The sequence below is a fragment of the Laccaria bicolor genome, genomic scaffold (genome assembly GCF_000143565.1).
Source record: "Laccaria bicolor S238N-H82 LACBIscaffold_85 genomic scaffold, whole genome shotgun sequence".
Taxonomy (NCBI): Eukaryota; Fungi; Basidiomycota; class Agaricomycetes; order Agaricales; family Hydnangiaceae; genus Laccaria; species Laccaria bicolor.
The window spans coordinates 114,055-132,489 of record NW_001889956.1 but is presented as its reverse complement, the minus strand read 5'-3'; the positions used below and the strand labels follow the sequence as shown (position 1 = coordinate 132,489).

The 18,435-nt window shown below is 46.4% G+C and overlaps 4 protein-coding genes across 4 annotated transcripts; 2 read left to right on the top strand and 2 right to left on the bottom strand.

The window, feature by feature from the left end:
- Positions 1–532: 532 nt before the first annotated feature.
- LACBIDRAFT_317709 (uncharacterized protein) lies at positions 533–706 on the top strand (the record flags this gene model as incomplete). The annotated part of the gene is made up of 1 exon (XM_001890269.1): positions 533–706. The coding sequence occupies one exon, from the start codon at positions 533–535 to the stop codon at positions 704–706; it is 174 nt and encodes a 57-aa protein (XP_001890304.1).
- A 2,147-nt stretch (positions 707–2,853) lies between these two features.
- On the bottom strand, positions 2,854–4,342 carry LACBIDRAFT_335400 (uncharacterized protein; the record flags this gene model as incomplete). The annotated part of the gene is made up of 7 exons (XM_001890260.1): positions 2,854–2,879; positions 3,057–3,172; positions 3,205–3,250; positions 3,442–3,774; positions 3,880–3,927; positions 3,961–4,018; positions 4,310–4,342. The coding sequence occupies 7 exons, from the start codon at positions 4,340–4,342 to the stop codon at positions 2,854–2,856; spliced, it is 660 nt and encodes a 219-aa protein (XP_001890295.1).
- Positions 4,343–11,631: 7,289 nt separating this feature from the next.
- On the top strand, positions 11,632–11,913 carry LACBIDRAFT_317706 (uncharacterized protein; the record flags this gene model as incomplete). The annotated part of the gene is made up of 3 exons (XM_001890268.1): positions 11,632–11,658; positions 11,711–11,760; positions 11,811–11,913. The coding sequence occupies 3 exons, from the start codon at positions 11,632–11,634 to the stop codon at positions 11,911–11,913; spliced, it is 180 nt and encodes a 59-aa protein (XP_001890303.1).
- Positions 11,914–17,324: 5,411 nt separating this feature from the next.
- LACBIDRAFT_335398 (uncharacterized protein) lies at positions 17,325–18,384 on the bottom strand (the record flags this gene model as incomplete). The annotated part of the gene is made up of 4 exons (XM_001890259.1): positions 17,325–17,855; positions 17,959–18,043; positions 18,121–18,197; positions 18,235–18,384. 4 exons carry the CDS (start codon positions 18,382–18,384, stop codon positions 17,325–17,327), a joined length of 843 nt encoding a protein of 280 aa, XP_001890294.1.
- Positions 18,385–18,435: the final 51 nt, after the last annotated feature.

The window sequence follows — 18,435 nt, the reverse complement described above, 5'->3', positions numbered from 1 at the left end:
GATTTCAGTATATTTAGAAAGCTAAGAGAAAGGGCTACAATTATTGTATCATGGGAAAAATGGCCAAAAAAGGAAGGTGCATACCCTAGAAAAGAAATTGACACTGACAGACTATACCGCCATTTGGGCCCCAGGGTGATGGCAGAATGCCGAAATTCCTGATTGGTATCAAACTGCTCCTCTGTCAGCTACACAATTGACAGCTGTTGGGCAGCCTGTCGGATCCCAGCTGGTGACAAGGAGTTTGATTTCTGGGCACCAGCCCTTGTCTAAATCTACTCACCAGCTTCACCCACTGAAATCATGATACCTACATATCTCACTGAAGTACCACATTTGTTTGAAGTGCATAGTAACTAGTAGCTCTTAATGCATTGACTTTATATTTTGTCATACCCCTTCGTAACAATAAAATCCCTTTCAGCAGAATTGTCCAGACGAACAGAGAGAGATACATGTGGGAAATATGTTCATACTCCGCAGCTTCAAAAAGGGCATAAACTGTTGTCAACAATCCATTGCCTCCCTTGCCATGCAACCACAACCTCGCAACTTCACCACTCCATCATCGTTTCCGACCACATCATGCCATGTCTGCTGTCTCCAGTTTTGCCAATGCCCAACACACACGCCAATACTCAACACATATGAGTGGCAAAGTGTGGATGGGGTCAAGCACTGCCAACAACACACTCGGACATGTTGACTGCCCACGTTGCCCACACCAGCCACGCATTGGTTGACGCCAACTAACTGCAACATCAACACCACCTGACCAACTCCGGCATCATGTACAATGTTCCCTTGCCTGCCACGTGGAGCTCTCTTGCTTGGTAAGTTCTCACCTGCTATGGGGGTTGCTGTCCTTGCTGTTTGTTTGTCCAAACCCTGCCAAAGTAAGTCACTAATGACAACCTATCCTGTCTGCCTGCTAATGTGGACATTCTCTCTTTAGACTTCTTCACCACTGGCCATCACCTCCACCACCAGTCGACGAAGGGGGCATATGAGATCACAACGACTTGAGAGTATCACAATAGCAGGGAAGGGAGTTATGGGTGAGTAGTAGCATATAACTAGCCTCTTCAGTAGTACCAGTAATTTCATCGTGTTATTGAGTAACAAATACATATCATTGATTTTTCTACATTATGTGCTTGGATTGTGGAGGGAATTGAATGGGATATTGAGTTATTGAATACATGGTTGCCATACTGTGATATGTACCCTCTCTACATATTCACCCACAGTGACAATAGCCAGAGCAGTCAACTGGAAATTGGCTGGACCTGACAGGTCTGTGCCAGCTAGGCTGGCAGCAGAACCCTATTAGTTCGATTTTGTTCTGATGAAAAAGCACACACTTTGTAGTCAAAAAAAGTGAGAACTACAAACTTTCCAAATGGAAAAGTGCACACCAAACTTTTGTAGTCCCAAAAGGCAGACACTACAAACCCTTCTAAGGAAAAAATGAACACTACAAAATTTTGTAATGATTGAAAGTGGACACTACAAACTTTGTAGTCTGGATACACTTTTAACCCTAACCCTAACCCTAACCCTAACTTTGTAGTCTAAGTCCAAACTTTTGTAGTCTAAGTCTGACATTTGTAGTCTTTTGTAGTCTATCAGTAAACTTTGTAGTCTAAGTCCGACTTTTGTAGTCCTTTGTAGTTTATCAGTAAATTTGTAGTCTAAGTCCGACTTTTGTAGTCTTTTGTAGTCTATCAGTAAACTTTGTAGTCTAAGTCTGACTTTTGTAGTCTTTTGTAGTCTAAGTCCGACTTTTGTAGTCTTTTGTAGTCTATCAGTAAACTTTGTAGTCTATGTCTGACTTTTGTAGTCTTCTGTAGTGTATCAGTAAACTTTGTAGTCTATGTCCGACTTGTTTGTAGTCTATGGTAGACTCTTATACACCACTATTTGGGCCAGATGTGGAAGCCACCTGGGGCATGCAGTGTATCCTCAATATTTTCCCACATTGTCACCAGTGTGATGGATTGTGGCCACCAGCTCAAAATCGAACTAATAGGGTTCTGCCACCAGCCTAGCTGGAATATATTACCCTATTTGGACATATGCCCTGGACCCTGAAAACAAGCCCAGATGTCATCACCAACAGAAAGCACCACCCCCATTTTTTTCTGATTTTTTGGTTATTTTGTGGCTGTTTTTAGCTATATTACCATATTTGGAAATGCACCCTGGACCCTGAAAACAACCTGCAACATTGTCCCCAACAGTGAACACCACCCCTAATTTTTCCTGACTTTATTGCTATTTTACATGTGAAAAAGCGCATGTTTCCTTATTTGGAAATGTGCCCTGGACCCTGAAAACCGCCCCCAACATCATCACCAACAGTGAGCAACACCCTAAACTCATCATTGTTCCCTGTATTTTATTGCTATTTTTCATTTAACATAGCCACACCTTCCATATTTGGCAATGGGCAGTGGATCCTGAAAACAGTAGGACCCTACAGCCCCAGGAAAGCATTTACAAACAAAAAGAAATTTATCAATAATACCTCTACTAGTGAAAAATCATAACACACTTTTCTTTGGAACTAGGACCCCAGACACCTCTAGTAGTCTATCCAGAGCCAAAATGTATTCAGTGGTGTGACAGGCAAGTTTGTGACATGTTAACCAAAAAGATTTATTCAGTAGTGAAACCATGAAATATATTTGTTTCAGAGTATTGGCATCGAAAAAAAGATTTATTTAGTGCAAAAAAATAGATTCAGTAGTGAAACCATGAAATATATTTAATTCAGAGTCTTGGCACCAAAAAGATTTATTTAGTGCAAAAAAATAGATTCAATAGTGTGACAGCTGATTTTGTGACATTTTAAGGAAATAGATACAGTAAAGATTCTGGATATATTCAGTACAATAAATAAATACAGTACTACTATTAGTCATGTAATATATACTGAAATTACATGACTAATAGTCAGTGGTCAGTGGGTGACTGAAGTGTTTGACTTAACAGAAGTCAGCATATCATAGAACCTTGGACTGACCTTCAGGCACAAGGCTACTAGAACCTACCATGTCGCTTTGAGGGCCAAGCGAACGTTGTAGTGACCCACTTTGTCTCAACGACGAGAACTGTGGTAGACGAACGAACGATTGAACTCGAAAGCTTAACATAACTGCCTGTTACGCTTAACAACCGTAACAAAAGGTTCAAGCTTACCCCAAAACAGAAGGCGCATCGCCGCCCTCTACCCAAATTAGACACACTGGACAATGTAACAAGAATTATACGTCTTACCGAAGAGTATAACACCAGGATCGAAGACGTTATAAGTCTCATCAGAGAATATAACGAAAGAATCAAAGACATCATCATATTGATAGAAGGTGCGTCAAACCCGCCTCCTACCTAAAGAAACCATGGCTGCTCAAAGAGAATCGAACCGTTGGACATTACAAGCACCAGCAGAAAGCTCAGACTCAGAACCCGAACCAAGAACCGACACCTTCACATCCGGTGAAGAACAGTACGAAAGCGCAGATGAGGGTAACAGCCCCCCTGCATCACAGACACCAGTAACAGGAACATCAACACCCGTATCAACCACAGAGAGATATAGACGAATAACAGGGCTAGGACCATTAATGTCACCCTTCAGCAGACAAACCACACCCAGAGGATCACCAGCAATCACCAGAACACCCAGCAGAAGCATACAGCCACTACTTGGACCAATCATCCCGACACCTGCATTTACACTGATAGATTTATCCAATTTAGGTATCACACCTACCGACGAAAGAACTCAAGCAGTTGAACAGTTTAACACATTCATGTTAAACCTGTACCCCAAGTCACCAGCAGTACCTGGAACTCCCAGACAAACCGACACACCAGTAGAACCCGAGAACCTGACAGAACCAAGACAAGAAATGGCCGACGCTGCCAACGCAAAAGGTGACCGATGCCACGCACCTAAAGATTTTGATGGAAACGAAGACAAGTACAAGACTTGGCTTAGAACGATACAGACCTACATGGAGGTCAACAATCACTTGTTCAGCACCGACAAGTGAAAGATCCAGTTCGCCATCAGTTTTATGATCACAGGCAGAGCTGCCGACTAGGCAGAACATTTTACAGACACCCACACAAATACTGAAGGAGTATTCGTTACGACGTCCATGTGGAAAGACTTTGTCAAATTATTGAACGAAACATTTGACATCAGAAAGACAAAAGACAAAGTGAGAGTAGACCTCTCAATCCTTAAACATAAACCCAGACAGCTCAAGCAGTACATCCTCAACTTTACCGCACTCACCAATCGAGCAGGATATGTTTTAACAGGAGACATGGAGAACCTGGTTCTCTCTCAGCTTTTCCTCAAACACTTGAATCCCTCGTTACAGGAAAAGATTGAAACACAGAAAGAACCACCTGAGACACTTAAAGCCATCACGGAAGATGCTAGGAAATTCGACAAGTCGTATTATAAGAATCAAGCATGGAAGACGAAAGTTATGGGATGGCAACCAACTAGAAGCATGCCTCACCAACTCCCTCAATCATCCTATACTCCCAGACCTTGAGATCCAGACGCCATGGATATCGACAGATTAACTATCGAAGAACGAAACGAATATATGAAGAAAGGGAAATGTTTCCGATGCAGACAAACAGGGCACGTGTCTCGCGACCATGCGACCAATCCCGCCCTTAACACTGGAAAAGGAAGTACGTCCAATTTTAGAAAACCCGCCACTCCCTATAAAGCTATCATGCCACCACTGAACAAGAATGCCAACGCTGCACAGAGAGTCGGTGCCATCATGGCAGGACTCAATGACAAAGAATTAGAAGAAGCAAAAGTTGCTTTTATAGAATCTTTGGATAAGGATCCAAATGAACCAGCCAAAGAAGAATCAGACGATGAAGACGAAAACAAGGGTTTTTAGTAAGAAGGCTAGCAACGACATCTAGACCTTCTAAACAACTTTCTATTAAAGCTCTTAGAATTTGAGGTGTACCTAACAATGATTTGAAATCAATGCACGTTAACACAAGAATTATTAATGAAAAGAAAATCGTCAAAACAAAAGTGCTTATCAACAGTGGTGCTCAAGGAATTTTTATGGATGAACAATTCGCAAAGAAATACAGACTCCTGCTCTTGAGATTGGATAAGGAGATCCAAGTCTCAAATGTAGACGAAAGCCTGAACAAGAATGGACCCATTAGGTTTTATACCCAACTCCTGACAAAAATCAATGGAAAAGTAAATTCCACTCGATTTCTAATTTCCAACCTAGGAAAAGAAGACATAATCCTCGGATTACGATGGTTAGACAGAATTAACCCCAAAGTAGACTGGACAAAGAAGACCATCAAGATTATCTCAGACAGGATAAAGAAACCAAACATATGACAAGCTGTCAACTGAGAAGTTCAGATTCTGAGATGTAACAAAGTGGGAAATTCTGAATGACTGCAACCTACTGAAAGCAATTCACAACTTGAGGAAGAGATATTTTCAACACTGGATCTCCCTGCTATTGTTATGAGCTTCATAAAGTTTCTGAGCTAAAATTTTTTATATCCTCCTTTAAAAGGTAGATTTGAACTTGTTCTCCATTTTCTGTATTTTCCACTCATATATTTGTTGGAATAAGGGTAAATAACTCCCCATCAATGTTTGTAGTGTATGTAATACAAAGCTAGGTAGAAATGTCAAAATGAACGTTGCATGATGTCTGTAGAAGCTAATTCCCAGAATTTTTCTGGAAGTAAACAAGTATCTACAACATTGGTCCTTCTTTTCTGCAAGAAGAAAAAATGCTACCATTCTTTTGAATTGATCCATGGAGACTCAGGATGTCTTTTAAACAATGCCTGAGATATAGCATGATAGCAAATAAATTTACACTGGGTATAACCTGAAAAGTCCTCAATAAAAGTACACTTTACATAGAGCAACCATCCTGGGCCAACCCTTGACATTTTTCTTGGTGGATTGGGGCTGAAAATATTTCTCAAGACACTTCTCATGCCTAGTAACACTATTCCAAAGAAATATACAGGGGTCCTATTCATACAAGGATTTGAGACCCACACCTTTCTTGCTCTATGCAAAATGTACTTTTATTGAGGACTTTTCAGGTTATACCCAGTGTAAATTTATTTGCTATTATACTACACTTCAGGCATTGTTTGAAAGACATCCTGAGTCTCCATGGATCAATTCAAAAGAATGGTAGCATTTTTTCTTCTTGCAGAAAAGAAGGACCAATGTTGTAGATACTTGTTTACTTCCAGAAAAATTCTGGGAATTAGCTTCTACAGACATCATGCAATGTTCATTTTGACATTTCTACCTAGCTTTGTATTACATACACTACAAACATTGATGGGGAGTTATTTACCCTTATTCCAACAAATATATGAGTGGAAAATACAGAAAATGGAGAACAAGTTTAAATCTACCTTTTAAAGGAGGATATAAAAAATTTTAGCTCAGAAACTTTATGAAGCTCATAACAATAGCAGGGAGATCCAGTGTTGAAAATATCTCTGATCTAGACATGTTAAATTTCTCATGTGGGGGCAAGGGCAAGGTTGGTGGATTTTATGATTATTCTTATATCCAATGAATTTATCAAGTTAGTTTTGAAACTTTAATTCATGAGAAAACGCTAAGCGTTGGCGGGAGCTCCACGGCAACTCCACGGCAGGTATACGTGGGAGGATTGGAGGGAACCCTACCCTAGGGCTTATCACGAGAACTTCGAATTACAAAAGCGAATCCTGTTGTGGAGCTCCCGCCAACCTTAGTGGGATGGTCGGACTCGTCGTAGTTTCCATTACCCAGATGTCCTCCAAAACTCTGCCATCGACATCCACCCCACTCCCCATTAACAGCCGTCCAGCCCCATCCCCTTCACACCCGCCACCCTCTTCCTACTCTCCTCATCGTGATTTTTCTCTTTCTCTGATGAGGGCGAAGTATATCCAGAACTACCCTCCACTCCATCTCCATACTCGTTCAGTCCTCAACGTTCAACGTCAACGTCCACCTCTTCCTCCATCAACATTCCTCCCCAGCGATGGCTCAACCCTTCCCTTCCCTTCCCTTCCCTAACCGAACCTTGCCCCCTCTCGCCTCTCATATACCCCAACGCCCTCCGCAGACACCCTTCCTTCCCTGGCATACGTGTGGCCTGCGTTTCTCAGACAGTCGCCATATCCCTTTGTTAGCCATAGGATCAAAACGTCGACGAGCCTCGGACTTGGCTGGCTTTTGGTGGTATATGACGTGGATGGGCATGGAGAGTCACCTCTCAGATCTTTTCGAGCTAGGGTGAATCCGCAATACGAACGGACCGGAAAACTTTTGATCCAAGCATTGCGAGGCGACATTCAGCTTCTTATTCTTACCCTCCTCAAGTCCGAGCTCGATGCCAAAGTCGAAATTTGGAGCTCCTGAATGATCGTACAAACTTGCGAGGAACGTGAACGAAGACGCCGTCGGCGAGGGTTGGTAGTAAGAAGGGGAGCAAGGCTTCCGTGGACGTCTTTAAATTTGTCCCCACGAATGGATACCTATCCTTCAAGCCCAGCAGATCGTACCAGTAGAGTCTCTCCTACCACACTCCACGCCAACCCATTTCCCCTTCTCCTCCCACTCACACTGCCTCATCCGATACCCTACGAGTGCAGTCTGACAGTAGATCTCGGATCTTGCTCACTCTATCGTCGACTTGTTTCCATCGTCTCCAGGTACCTCTGCCCTGGTCATACCCACCTTGTCAGTCGTTTTGCTTCAAGTCGCTGGGATGCACGCACACGAGAACGTCGACCGGTAGCTCTAAATGCTCTCTTGTCCAAGATTCGCCGTCTGTATGCTCTCTCGATACCCAAGGAAGCTTCCCCCGCCTATAGTCACAAAAAAGGTGTGCACTAAGTGTCCTGCCTTCTAACTGCCTTTCATGACTCAATCGAAGGTGTGGCAGCTCACTACGTACACCTTGCAAAGGCTTTTAACAAGTTCGAGTGACTCTTTCACCCTATTCCACCGCAACCATGGCCCATTTTGGTGGGGCTGGTTTCTGCGCGCGGTTAAAGATGCCGATTGGGCTGAGGTTTCGACAACGAGCTCTGCTGGGAGGCTGAGCCTCGTTGAGGTCTTCGAGGTTTGTTGGCGAAGATAGCGACCATGCTTGGAGGAGTGCTCACGGGTGTATAAAAGGGTCGTTGACATTCAACGCCCATTGACGTGAGGTTGAGGCTCAATTGTTGATCTTTTCCAGTAAGTCTATCTCCATTCCTATAAGCTATAATGGCGATAGCTAACGAGTCAGTTGGTTCTTGCAGGATGAGCAACATAAGTATCGAGCTTATCAAAGTCCAACACCTTTGTTACTGCAGTCCGACTGTGTCTTGAACCAACTTTCTTTACCTCTCTCTCTTTGGGACGATGCTGCCGCAAGACTCGCGACCGAATCCCTTCCACCTAACTCCGTTATGTCAATGGCGCATGACGGCAATGCAGCTTTTTCCAACGCTCTCGCCCAAAATCTTCTCCGTCGTAGAATCTATCGTGGAATCAATCCTTAACATCTTATCTATTTTCTTGAGAACAAGATGAAAGCGGAACGGCGCCAGTTGTAGAAACTCAAACCGTGATCAAGCGCCCACCACGTGACAAATACCAACGCTGTCCTGTACCCATCTTTCAAACCCACAAAAACTCACAAAGCAGTCTAAAAACTTCTCTTAAAGCCCTCAACAACCCCTTAGAGTTACTGCAGTGCTATCAATTCAAAAGCTACCGTGAAAACCGCCGAAAAATGGGGAAGAACCGAACAATAGCGCTAGGCGCCTCTCCAGAAACCCTGGAAGATTTGGCAATAGCTGAAGAAAGGACGGAGGACATATAGCGTGTGATCGCGTCTTGGTTTCGTTTGGGAGCTGGTGAGTACTTCCGTTTGAATGACATGTATGTACTGATTTTGTTCAAGTTGTTCATCTTTTGGCTATCCATAGTGCACGTCATGAGGCCAAATTCTACAAGTACGTCCCCTCCCGTCCCCATCTTGATCCCTCCTCCGTCTCTGACCCCGGCCCCCTAGGAGCCATGACCCACCCTTCCTGCCCCATAATTGTCGAAGTATAATAGGGCTCGATCACCCCTAGGACAACTTTCAGACGCGCAACAAACAGTGTTTGGACGGCAACTCAAACACGCCGTTAGGCCGGGAAACCCACTGGTGATACGTACCCATGAGGCGGAGGACGATACGTAGCGGACTTTGAGGGGAGGAAATGCCGAAAGAGGTCAAGGTTCGCTCCATTCCCTTTGCTATCCTTTTCCCGGTTCTTGCAAACCCATACCACTACCGCAGATTCATTTACACTTACTATCCGATACGCTAAAGTTTTAAGCGTGTCTCGTGGTCCACAGATGCAAATGCTGAGACGATGTAAAGGTTGGGACAGTGTTGTGGTGCTGGGTTGGTATCAGGTACGCAAAGCTCGTTCTGTACGTTTCTTGATCCTCATCTGGCTACCCCCAACTTCGTTTAGGGTGCAAAAGTTGAAAACCGTCGACGTCCAATCCAGAAACCACTCCATCCTCGCTCGCCCTCTGCATTGTCAAGGTCTTGATGTTTCGTTAGTGTTAATAATAGCGATGCTCGAGGGAGAGCCCACTGGCGAACAGAGGTCGTGGCCGTTTGCAAGTTATTGAGGTGCGGTCAAAGGGCCCTTGATTCATCAGTTCACATTTACTGTGGAGGCTTTTCAAGTAAGGCTATTTTCATTCATATAATGGTGGTCGCTAACGAGTCTACACACAGTTGGCTCTTATAGGAAGTTCTGCCGCACCCCCTCTATGTCTTGAATCAACTCTCCTCGCGAGGAGACTACGAGTCCTCATCCGACGCTAACATTAAGCTCAAGTCGAGGCTTGCGAATGAAAGCCCTTCCACCTACTTTCTTTATGTCAACGACGGACGACAACTTCAACGCCCTCACGTAAGACCCCCTTTGCAGTGGCGCCGCTCGTCTCTGTTGTGTCTTACCGCCTCAACCAGAGACAGAAGTTAGCGCTTCATCATCCTAAACGTGGTATGCAGCCCCGTTGCAACGTGAAACAAACGTTGTTCGGACGGTAACTATAACACGCTGCTAGGCCGGAAACCGCTCGTGATACATATGTACAGGAGGATATTGAGCGGATATTGAAGGAGGAGGTGTTGAAGGATTCCAAGGTTCGTTTTGTTCCCTCTTTTGTTGTTATCACCTTATGGTCGTCACTACCGCAGATCCATATGCGCTGCTTCTTCAGTACACCTGATTTTCTAAACACGACCCAACTGATCGTGTACTCGTACACCTTACAAAAGCTTTCAACGATTCAGAGGGACTCCTTTGCCTGATTAGGTCGCAACAATTGCCCATTTTGGTGAAGCTGGCTTCTGTGCACTTCTCTGTCGTGGTTGCAGGTTCTGATGGCGCTGAGATCTTGTTGGTGAACCGTGTTAGGAGGCTGAGCATCGTCGAGGTCTTGGATGTTCGTTGGCGGAGATAATGTCGATGGGTCGAAAGAGTCCTCGCAGGCGAAGAGAGGGTTGTGGTTGTTTGAAATTCATTACGGTTAAGGGGCCCTGCCAGCCTTTGCTCAATTCTTGATCTTTTGGTAAGTCTATCTTCATCACTCCTATAAAAGTGGTAGCTAACGAGTCAGCTGACTCTCATAGGATGAGATACGTAGGTGTCCACTCAAAGTCCCAGCACCTTCTACCGCAGTCCCTCTACGTCTTGAAGCCACTCTCCTTCGGAGGATCAATCCGACGCTACCACAACATCAAGTCCAATGTCGACACTCGCAAACGAACTTAACTTCCCTTAAGTCAACGACGATTGATACCAACCTAGCCTCTGTACTGCATCGACCCCGCTTCCCTAATCTCCCATTGCTGACCTGTTGTATGGCCACAACTCAGGGACACGAGCCGTGGCCAGCCCCTCATGCTCTGCATTGCCCTCCATCTGGACTAGTTGGGTAGACCTCTCAAGGACCACGGACGCCTAGCTTCGAAGCCTGGTAGCCGATGCAGGCGTTGAGTGACCGGTCGCGGTTGGAGGAATTTGACGAAAAGATTGCGGTCGCAAAAGTCAAGCAAAAGTGGTCACAGAAGATGTGGAATTTCATTCGGATGTGTGCACATTTCCAAGTCGCATAGGCCTGCGGGCGCGCGTGTAAACGTCGTACTATTTTTAATTAATCCTTCACATTTTATCTCTGTAGTTTACTGGGACTCTGTACATACTTGCTTGAGAACGAGGTGAAAGGGGAACGGTGCCAATTATATTCAAACACCCATCACCTAAACAAACACCAACGCCCGTCTGTCTTCCAAACCCACCAAAACGAGTCGAAAAACTCCTCTTAAAGGCCCTCAACAACCCCTTTGAACTACTGCGATTATCAGTTGAAAAAACTCCTGTCAAAACACGTCAAAATTGGGGAGAGAACTCCTGGATTCCAAGAACACCTAGCCGTATAGCGCACGGCGCCTATCCAGGAACCCTGGAAGAAACTCGCGGATTCGACGGTAGCTGAAGAGAGGACAGAGGGGAGATGGTATGGGATCGCGTCCTGGTTCCAGTTGGGTGAGTACTATGGTTTGGTGCTTATCGATGACGAGTACTGATTCTGTTCAAGTTGTTACATACCACTGCTAGTCGCGATGTCAATTCCGTAGAACACGACACGTACGTCACCTCTCGTTCTTCCTCCATCTCTGACATTAGCCCCCTAGAAGCCATGGCCTACGACGCAAGGCGTTCGGACGGCAACTCAAACGCGTCATTAGACTGTGGAACCCACTGGTGATACGTACCCATGAGGCAGAGGCCGACACGTAGCGGACTTCGAGGGAAGGAGATGCCGAAAGAATCCAAGGTTCGTTCTCTTCATTTGGCTATTCTTTTCCCAGTTCTTACAAGAACTTACCACCATCACAGATTCACGCACACTGCGCTCCTCTGATACGCCAGAATTTGTAGCCTGACGCCCTGTCCCAACATCTACATATATATCACAGGTACTCCTACCCTCTCCCTTTTTCCTTCTAACTTCTCATCCACCCCTCTCTCCACAGATGCGGACCTACCAAACGTCCTCTATTATCCAGCTCTGGATTTTCCAAAAAATCGACCTTCCTCCACATCTCTCGAACCTATACGAATCCCCCACAGCCGGAAAGATGTCGCTGATATGACGGCAATGAAACGTGGATGAGGGTTTGGCAGCGGAGAGAGGCGAGGGGAGTAGCATGCGGTTTGAGGTACCGGTGGTTTTGCACGCATATAGGCACTTGAGATGGGATGGAAACGACATCCTTCTCTCCGTGTCCCAACTTGCCTGTCGTCCACCTACTGCTCCCAGTCCGGTGCCCTCCTCTGGCCGTTCAGTCGTTCAGCTTGACGTTTCCTTTCAATTCCCGCATTCACCACATCAACTCCCTCTTCACCTCGTCCTTGTGCCTCTACGTCATCATCGATCTCATCTTTAGATTCCAATCCATGTTCGCGATTCAGAACTCTGCCGCGATCCCCACAAAGTGACTATTAAGCCGCTCGTCATTGCCAAGCACAATGGTCCGCCACGAACGTCCCCGTTCAACGACAGTGAGCGCCCCGTTTCCGCTTCACTCCTCCAGCTGTTCAAGAATCCCATCAAAAGACCCATCCCGCTCCCTCCCACACCATTAAGCGATTAGAAGCGGACCCCGCCAATGGCCTGGAAGAAATCCAATCACGTGCCTCAGTGCTCCCTTCCTCTGACGACGTCTCGTCCTTGCCAAGCCCGGTGCTCAAATCGAAATGGTCCTCTTCGATGAACACTTGTTTCTCCAACTTCACAGCCCATCCGGTCACCCATTTCCCAACCTCGAGTTCTACTGCGACATCGTGATCTCGGGTAGGCCTTAACTATTTCCCAGAGATTATACATTGGCTTGACATGAACACAAAGGTGGTTAATAAGGCCCGGGAAAGGAGGGGGGCAGAAATTGATTAAAAATGAGGACTACCATAATGCGGAAAGCCTGAGAACGTCTTTGATGTCATCCAATTTCAATAAGATTTCCGTGACTCTGCGCTCTCTTTGTTGTCGATTTGGGTCTGGAATAAATATCAGTGTCTTGATCTCCTCAGCAACACTGTAATTTATGAGTAAGATCTGACTTATGAGTATTAATATATGCTTACCTTTCTATGGAATGCCAGACAGCTAAGTCGGCTTTCGAGTCCATCATCAAATCAACAGGTTCTAGCCGGTGCAAAAAGTGACAAAACTTTAGACCCAGATGCAGATTCGTCTGCTCGATGAACTCCGGAACACTAAGCATATCAAGGGCATACTGCGCAGCTTTTCGAAGTGAGGGATGCGATGAACCCGTCTCCATCTGTTTCAATCTGTGTACGATCTTCTTCGAGGAGGGCAGACCATATCTCCAGCTCAGATTTATGGTGGCAGATGCTTCGGCTAAAAGTTGACGAACACTGTGCATTTGATGAGGAAAGTCCCCCTAGTTTGTTATTTAATGTTGAAACCACAGAGAAACAACAAGGAACACTAACCGCGAGCAAATATTCCAAATACATTATTTCGGTTTCAAGCCCTTCGGGGTTCCGAGAAAATGGTTTTACAAATCTCCAACCCCATGACAAGGACCAATAGCAGCTTTCGCCTAAATGACCTAAAAAACGTGAAAAGACCCTTTCATAAGCATCCCCTTTAAAATGTAGCTTCAATGGCTCCATCACGCTGCGACGCGGATGTCTATCCTTATAGAAATGGATAGCTTTGTAGAGGTGAAAATTCCAGAACTGCCATGAATATCGTGAAAGGGTCGATGTAAAAAGAATGATATCGTTGAAAGGTCGGTCTCCATTGCAGTCGGCAGTAACAACCTCAATGCAGTTTTCCAAGAGGCAAAGATGTTGCACAATGTGATCGACATAAAAGTCATCAGGGAAGCGTTGAGAGCGGCGTCGATCGGTCAAAAAGTCGTGTAAAGATGCGTGAAAAAAGGATATTGTTCCGTCACTGGTGTCTGGAATTTGAAAAATTGATTTGCATCCCCTCAAAAGTTGACGAAGTTGGGCTGTATCACTTAGCCTGAGGAACATCGTAATCTCGCTCAGGGTAAGGGAATACTTGCTGGGCATGAGGCAAAGCACTCCCAAGATACGCTTGAAGTCGGGATTGGCAGAATGTGGCGCATTCCGTAAGACCTGCAGGTAAAGACCGTCGAGGCCATGATGCTGCTTCATCGCGTCCTTTAGTTTGCTATCAGGAGACTTGATACGACCCTTTGAATTGTCGTCCAAATCACTGACGAACATGATAAGGGTAGAGGCATAAATAAAGAGACCTTCTGATTTTTTGACTAAACGCACGATTTCTTCTTCTGTCGGCCATGGCTTTACTACGTCGGTCAGGTAGTCCGAAAGCTTGAGACTGAGGATCTCAAATTCTTTTCTGAAAAATCGTTGAATATCCTCGTCTGCTTTGAAGTCCATCAAATTTGTAACACAAGTCCTCTCAGGATGACAGAGAAATGTTTCCCGAATTTTGTCCTCTGGTCGACTGGTCAATAAGAATCGGATCGGAGGTGGGGAGTCTTGGTATTCGTTAATGAGAAGTGTAATCAGACGGTGAATGGAGTCAGAACCCTCAACCGAAGTACATTCATCGAGCCCATCAATGACTACAATCATCAGAGGGGGATTGAGAAAGGCTTCAAGGCTAGCTTGAATGATACGATGCCTGAAAATGAGTATTGCGAAGACCCCGAGTAAGGCCATTCCACTGATGTCGGTGACGAATGGACAAAGTATGAGGCAGTTGAACATGACTGCGCAGAATCCGTGGAGAGCTTGAACGCAATTGTACGACAAAAGGTTCAATGAATTGAAGCGAAAGAAGTTCATGACCAGGGCGAGAACGTGTATCCTTTGGGAGCTAGTCCACACGGTAAGGGCGGCGTAGAGTTTCTTGATTGTATTCACAATCGTGATGATGTAGAGAAGATAACGAGGGCGAACCGGGTCAATAACGAGCTGTTGTAATTGACAGATTGGGGATGTTGAAAAGATGGCGCGGTCGTGATGAAGAACTTTTTCAACTCGATTCCTGACCGCGGAATTGGATCTAGCATTCTGGTAAGCGATTGTCGCAATGACACCGATGGCCGACCGACGGCCTTGGTGATGAGCAGGATCCCGCGAAAAGAAAAAGCTGCCTGCCAGACGTTTTTGTTTAGCGAACTCGTCCGCGACGGACATCGCAATTGACGTCTTTCCGGAACCGGCGAGACCATGAAGCCAGAATACTGCGGTGTCATCGCGGGAATCCACCCATCTGCGAATGTGTTTCAGTATTTCTTCTCGCGTCTCAGCTTGGCAAGGCACCGCTGATTGACGTTCCCATGAGTCGAACGAGGCGCTTATCACCGCCCGTTCTAACAAAATATCCAAACCTCGAGCTATAGCGCAACGTTGAGCCTCGTCAGTGGGATACATGTTCTTTTTTTACATACTAGGTTGGGTGGTTGTTCGATTGTCAACGGCGCCTTGATATGTTATATTCTGGGTGTCGTCTAATCAAGTACCAGTCAAGCATCGTCAGAGTGTCTTGTTGGATACTCACGTCGACTGTTGTCTGTGATAGAGTTATCATTATGCGAGTGTCTATTGGCGGTGCGATGTTGATTGTAGGAATTTTGAGTGTTCATCATCGACATGGCTTTGACCAAGGCAGGCCACCGACGTGAACAGGTAAAACCAGTCAGAAACGCGAGATATCATTCCGCTTATATAACCCCATGTCTGATATGTAGGACAAACAACGTCGGCATGAAATCATAATGCCGGAGCAAAGCTGTGATCATGTGACACGTTCTGTTGATCAAAGGACGCAACGTGACTTTGAGACTCGACAGGCAACTCTTGTGCATTTTGAGGGGTGTAGCAGCACAGCAGTGACCACTTGTGGATCAGTTGTCATCACATCCACCTTAGCATTGTCGACCATGGCATCTACTTGTTGGAATTACAAGCAAATCACATTTATGAAGGCAACATTTGCATTGGTCTGTGTTTTCTCCTTTATTGTTCTGTAGCTGAGGTCTTATCAGTGCCCCCCTAATTCCTGCAGGAATCCGGTCATTCCTGCGGATTCCGGTGGATTCCGGAGGAATGAAATTTAGCAGGGAGGCCTGCTATTTTCATCATTCCGGTGCCTTACCATTCCGGCGGAATTTGGGCATTCCGGAATTGACACCGGAATGATCCGCGGAATGCACAGGAACGGAATGCAACGGAATCCAGTCCTTTGTTTGTTTGTTTTACCTCTGTTACCAAACAAAGGCAACGTTACCAAACAAAGGCAACGCTACCAAACAAACTCAATACCATTCCCTTCCCCCACCACCAACCATCCTCTTTCCCACCCCCACGACAGCCACGATAAACCGACAACGGCACGCCGACCCACGACGACGACGACTCCACAACGGCAACGACCACCCAGCAACGAACGGCAACAACCACCGTCGGTGACGTGGCAGCCAAACGGACAACGACAACACCACCATCCACGAAAACGGACGACGACGACGACACCACCATCCACGAGCACCCACCACCATCCACGAGCGCCCACCACGACAACCACGCAAACGCCGCAACGCCACGTCACAGAACGACGACAACGCGACGAACCCACCACCATCCACGAGCGCCCACGACGACGATGCCACATCACAAGCCGACGACGACGCGTTGACGACAACACGACGACGACAACGCGACGACGACAACGCGTTGACGACAACGCGACGACGAAAACACATCGACAACCCCACGACGACGACAACGCGATGACGACAGCACGACGATAACCACGCGACGACCCAGGATGACGACGACGATGGACGACGAGGCCCAGCAGTACCCCCTTGACCTGAGGACTTCTTCTTCAATGATGGAGATCCAATAGCAATCCCAGCCTTGCCCAAGTAACGGCTCTTGTTGAAAGCCATAGAATTCACAAGCATGACAAGCAAGGATGTGAGGGAAAAAAGGAAAGAAAGTCTTACCCATGTACACAACTAACCCCTCAAAGAACCGGGTGCAACCGCGAACACGAGGAAGATCAAATTATGGGTCATGTGGCGATGGCAAGAACAATAATGAGGCCGACATGACAAAAAAGTCCGAGAAACATGGTATGACTGTACAAAATTACGAAGAGGGCAGGGCGGACGTCACTGAATCTGCAAAGCTAACTGGCTCTGGGTGGCAAGAGAACGACGAGGAAGGCGACAAGGGATGATGGGTGCACGACCAAAGTTGTCAAAGAAAGACTGGCAGTAGAAGCTCGTACACGCTTCTTCCAGTGCCTGAACATGTGCCTCTATCGGTAGGTGGCTAGCATCCTTAATTGAATCCGGGCAACCCTTCCATGGACACATCAACCTCCCAAGCTCCACAAGATGACGGTTCCATTCTTCCAGATCAAACGATGTCAAACCCAAGTCGCAATTGGGGATTTCGTTGATCATAAAAGATCCGAGCACATCACCCGACAAGGGAAATACCCTGAGAAGTTGCTCTGAGCGAGACCTTGCCGCTTCTGCATCTGTAACACCCCACCGGCCATGGTACAATGTGTCGGCAAGGAGAGCATCTAGGCTCAAGAGTTCAAACTGGAAACTCATGTGGCAGAGTTCCCAGAGAATCTCCTGAGTGACCTCTGGCGTCAACACCCGCTCAAGCGAGGTCTTATCAGTGCCCCCCTAATTCCTGCAGGAATCCGGTCATTCCGGTGGATTCCGGTGGATTCCAGAGGAATGAAATTTGGCAGGGAGGCCTGCTATTTTCATCATTCCGGTACCTTACCATTCCGGCGGAATTTGGGCATTCCGGAATTGACACCGGAATGATCCGCGGAATGCACAGGAACGGAATGTAATGGAATCCGGTCCTTTGTTTGTTTATTTTAGTTCTGTTACCAAACAAAGGCAACGTTACCAAACAATTGCAACACTTCCTTTCACCCACCACCAACCATCCTCGTCCCCCCACTTCCATTCCCTCCCACCACCCACGTTGGCAACGACAATGACGACCACACCACACTACCCAACAACAGCCACGACCACACCAGCATCGAACGGAAGCGACCACCGCCAGCAAGGTGGCACCACGACAATCCACGAGCGCCCACGACAACGTGGCCGATCCACGGGCGCCGCCATCAACCAGGGCCCACCACGCCAGCCAGCCACGAACGACACACCACGCGCCCACCAGCATCATCAACATGACACCGATGCAACGTGGCAGCGAAACGACGTGGAACGAGGTGCAAAAAGA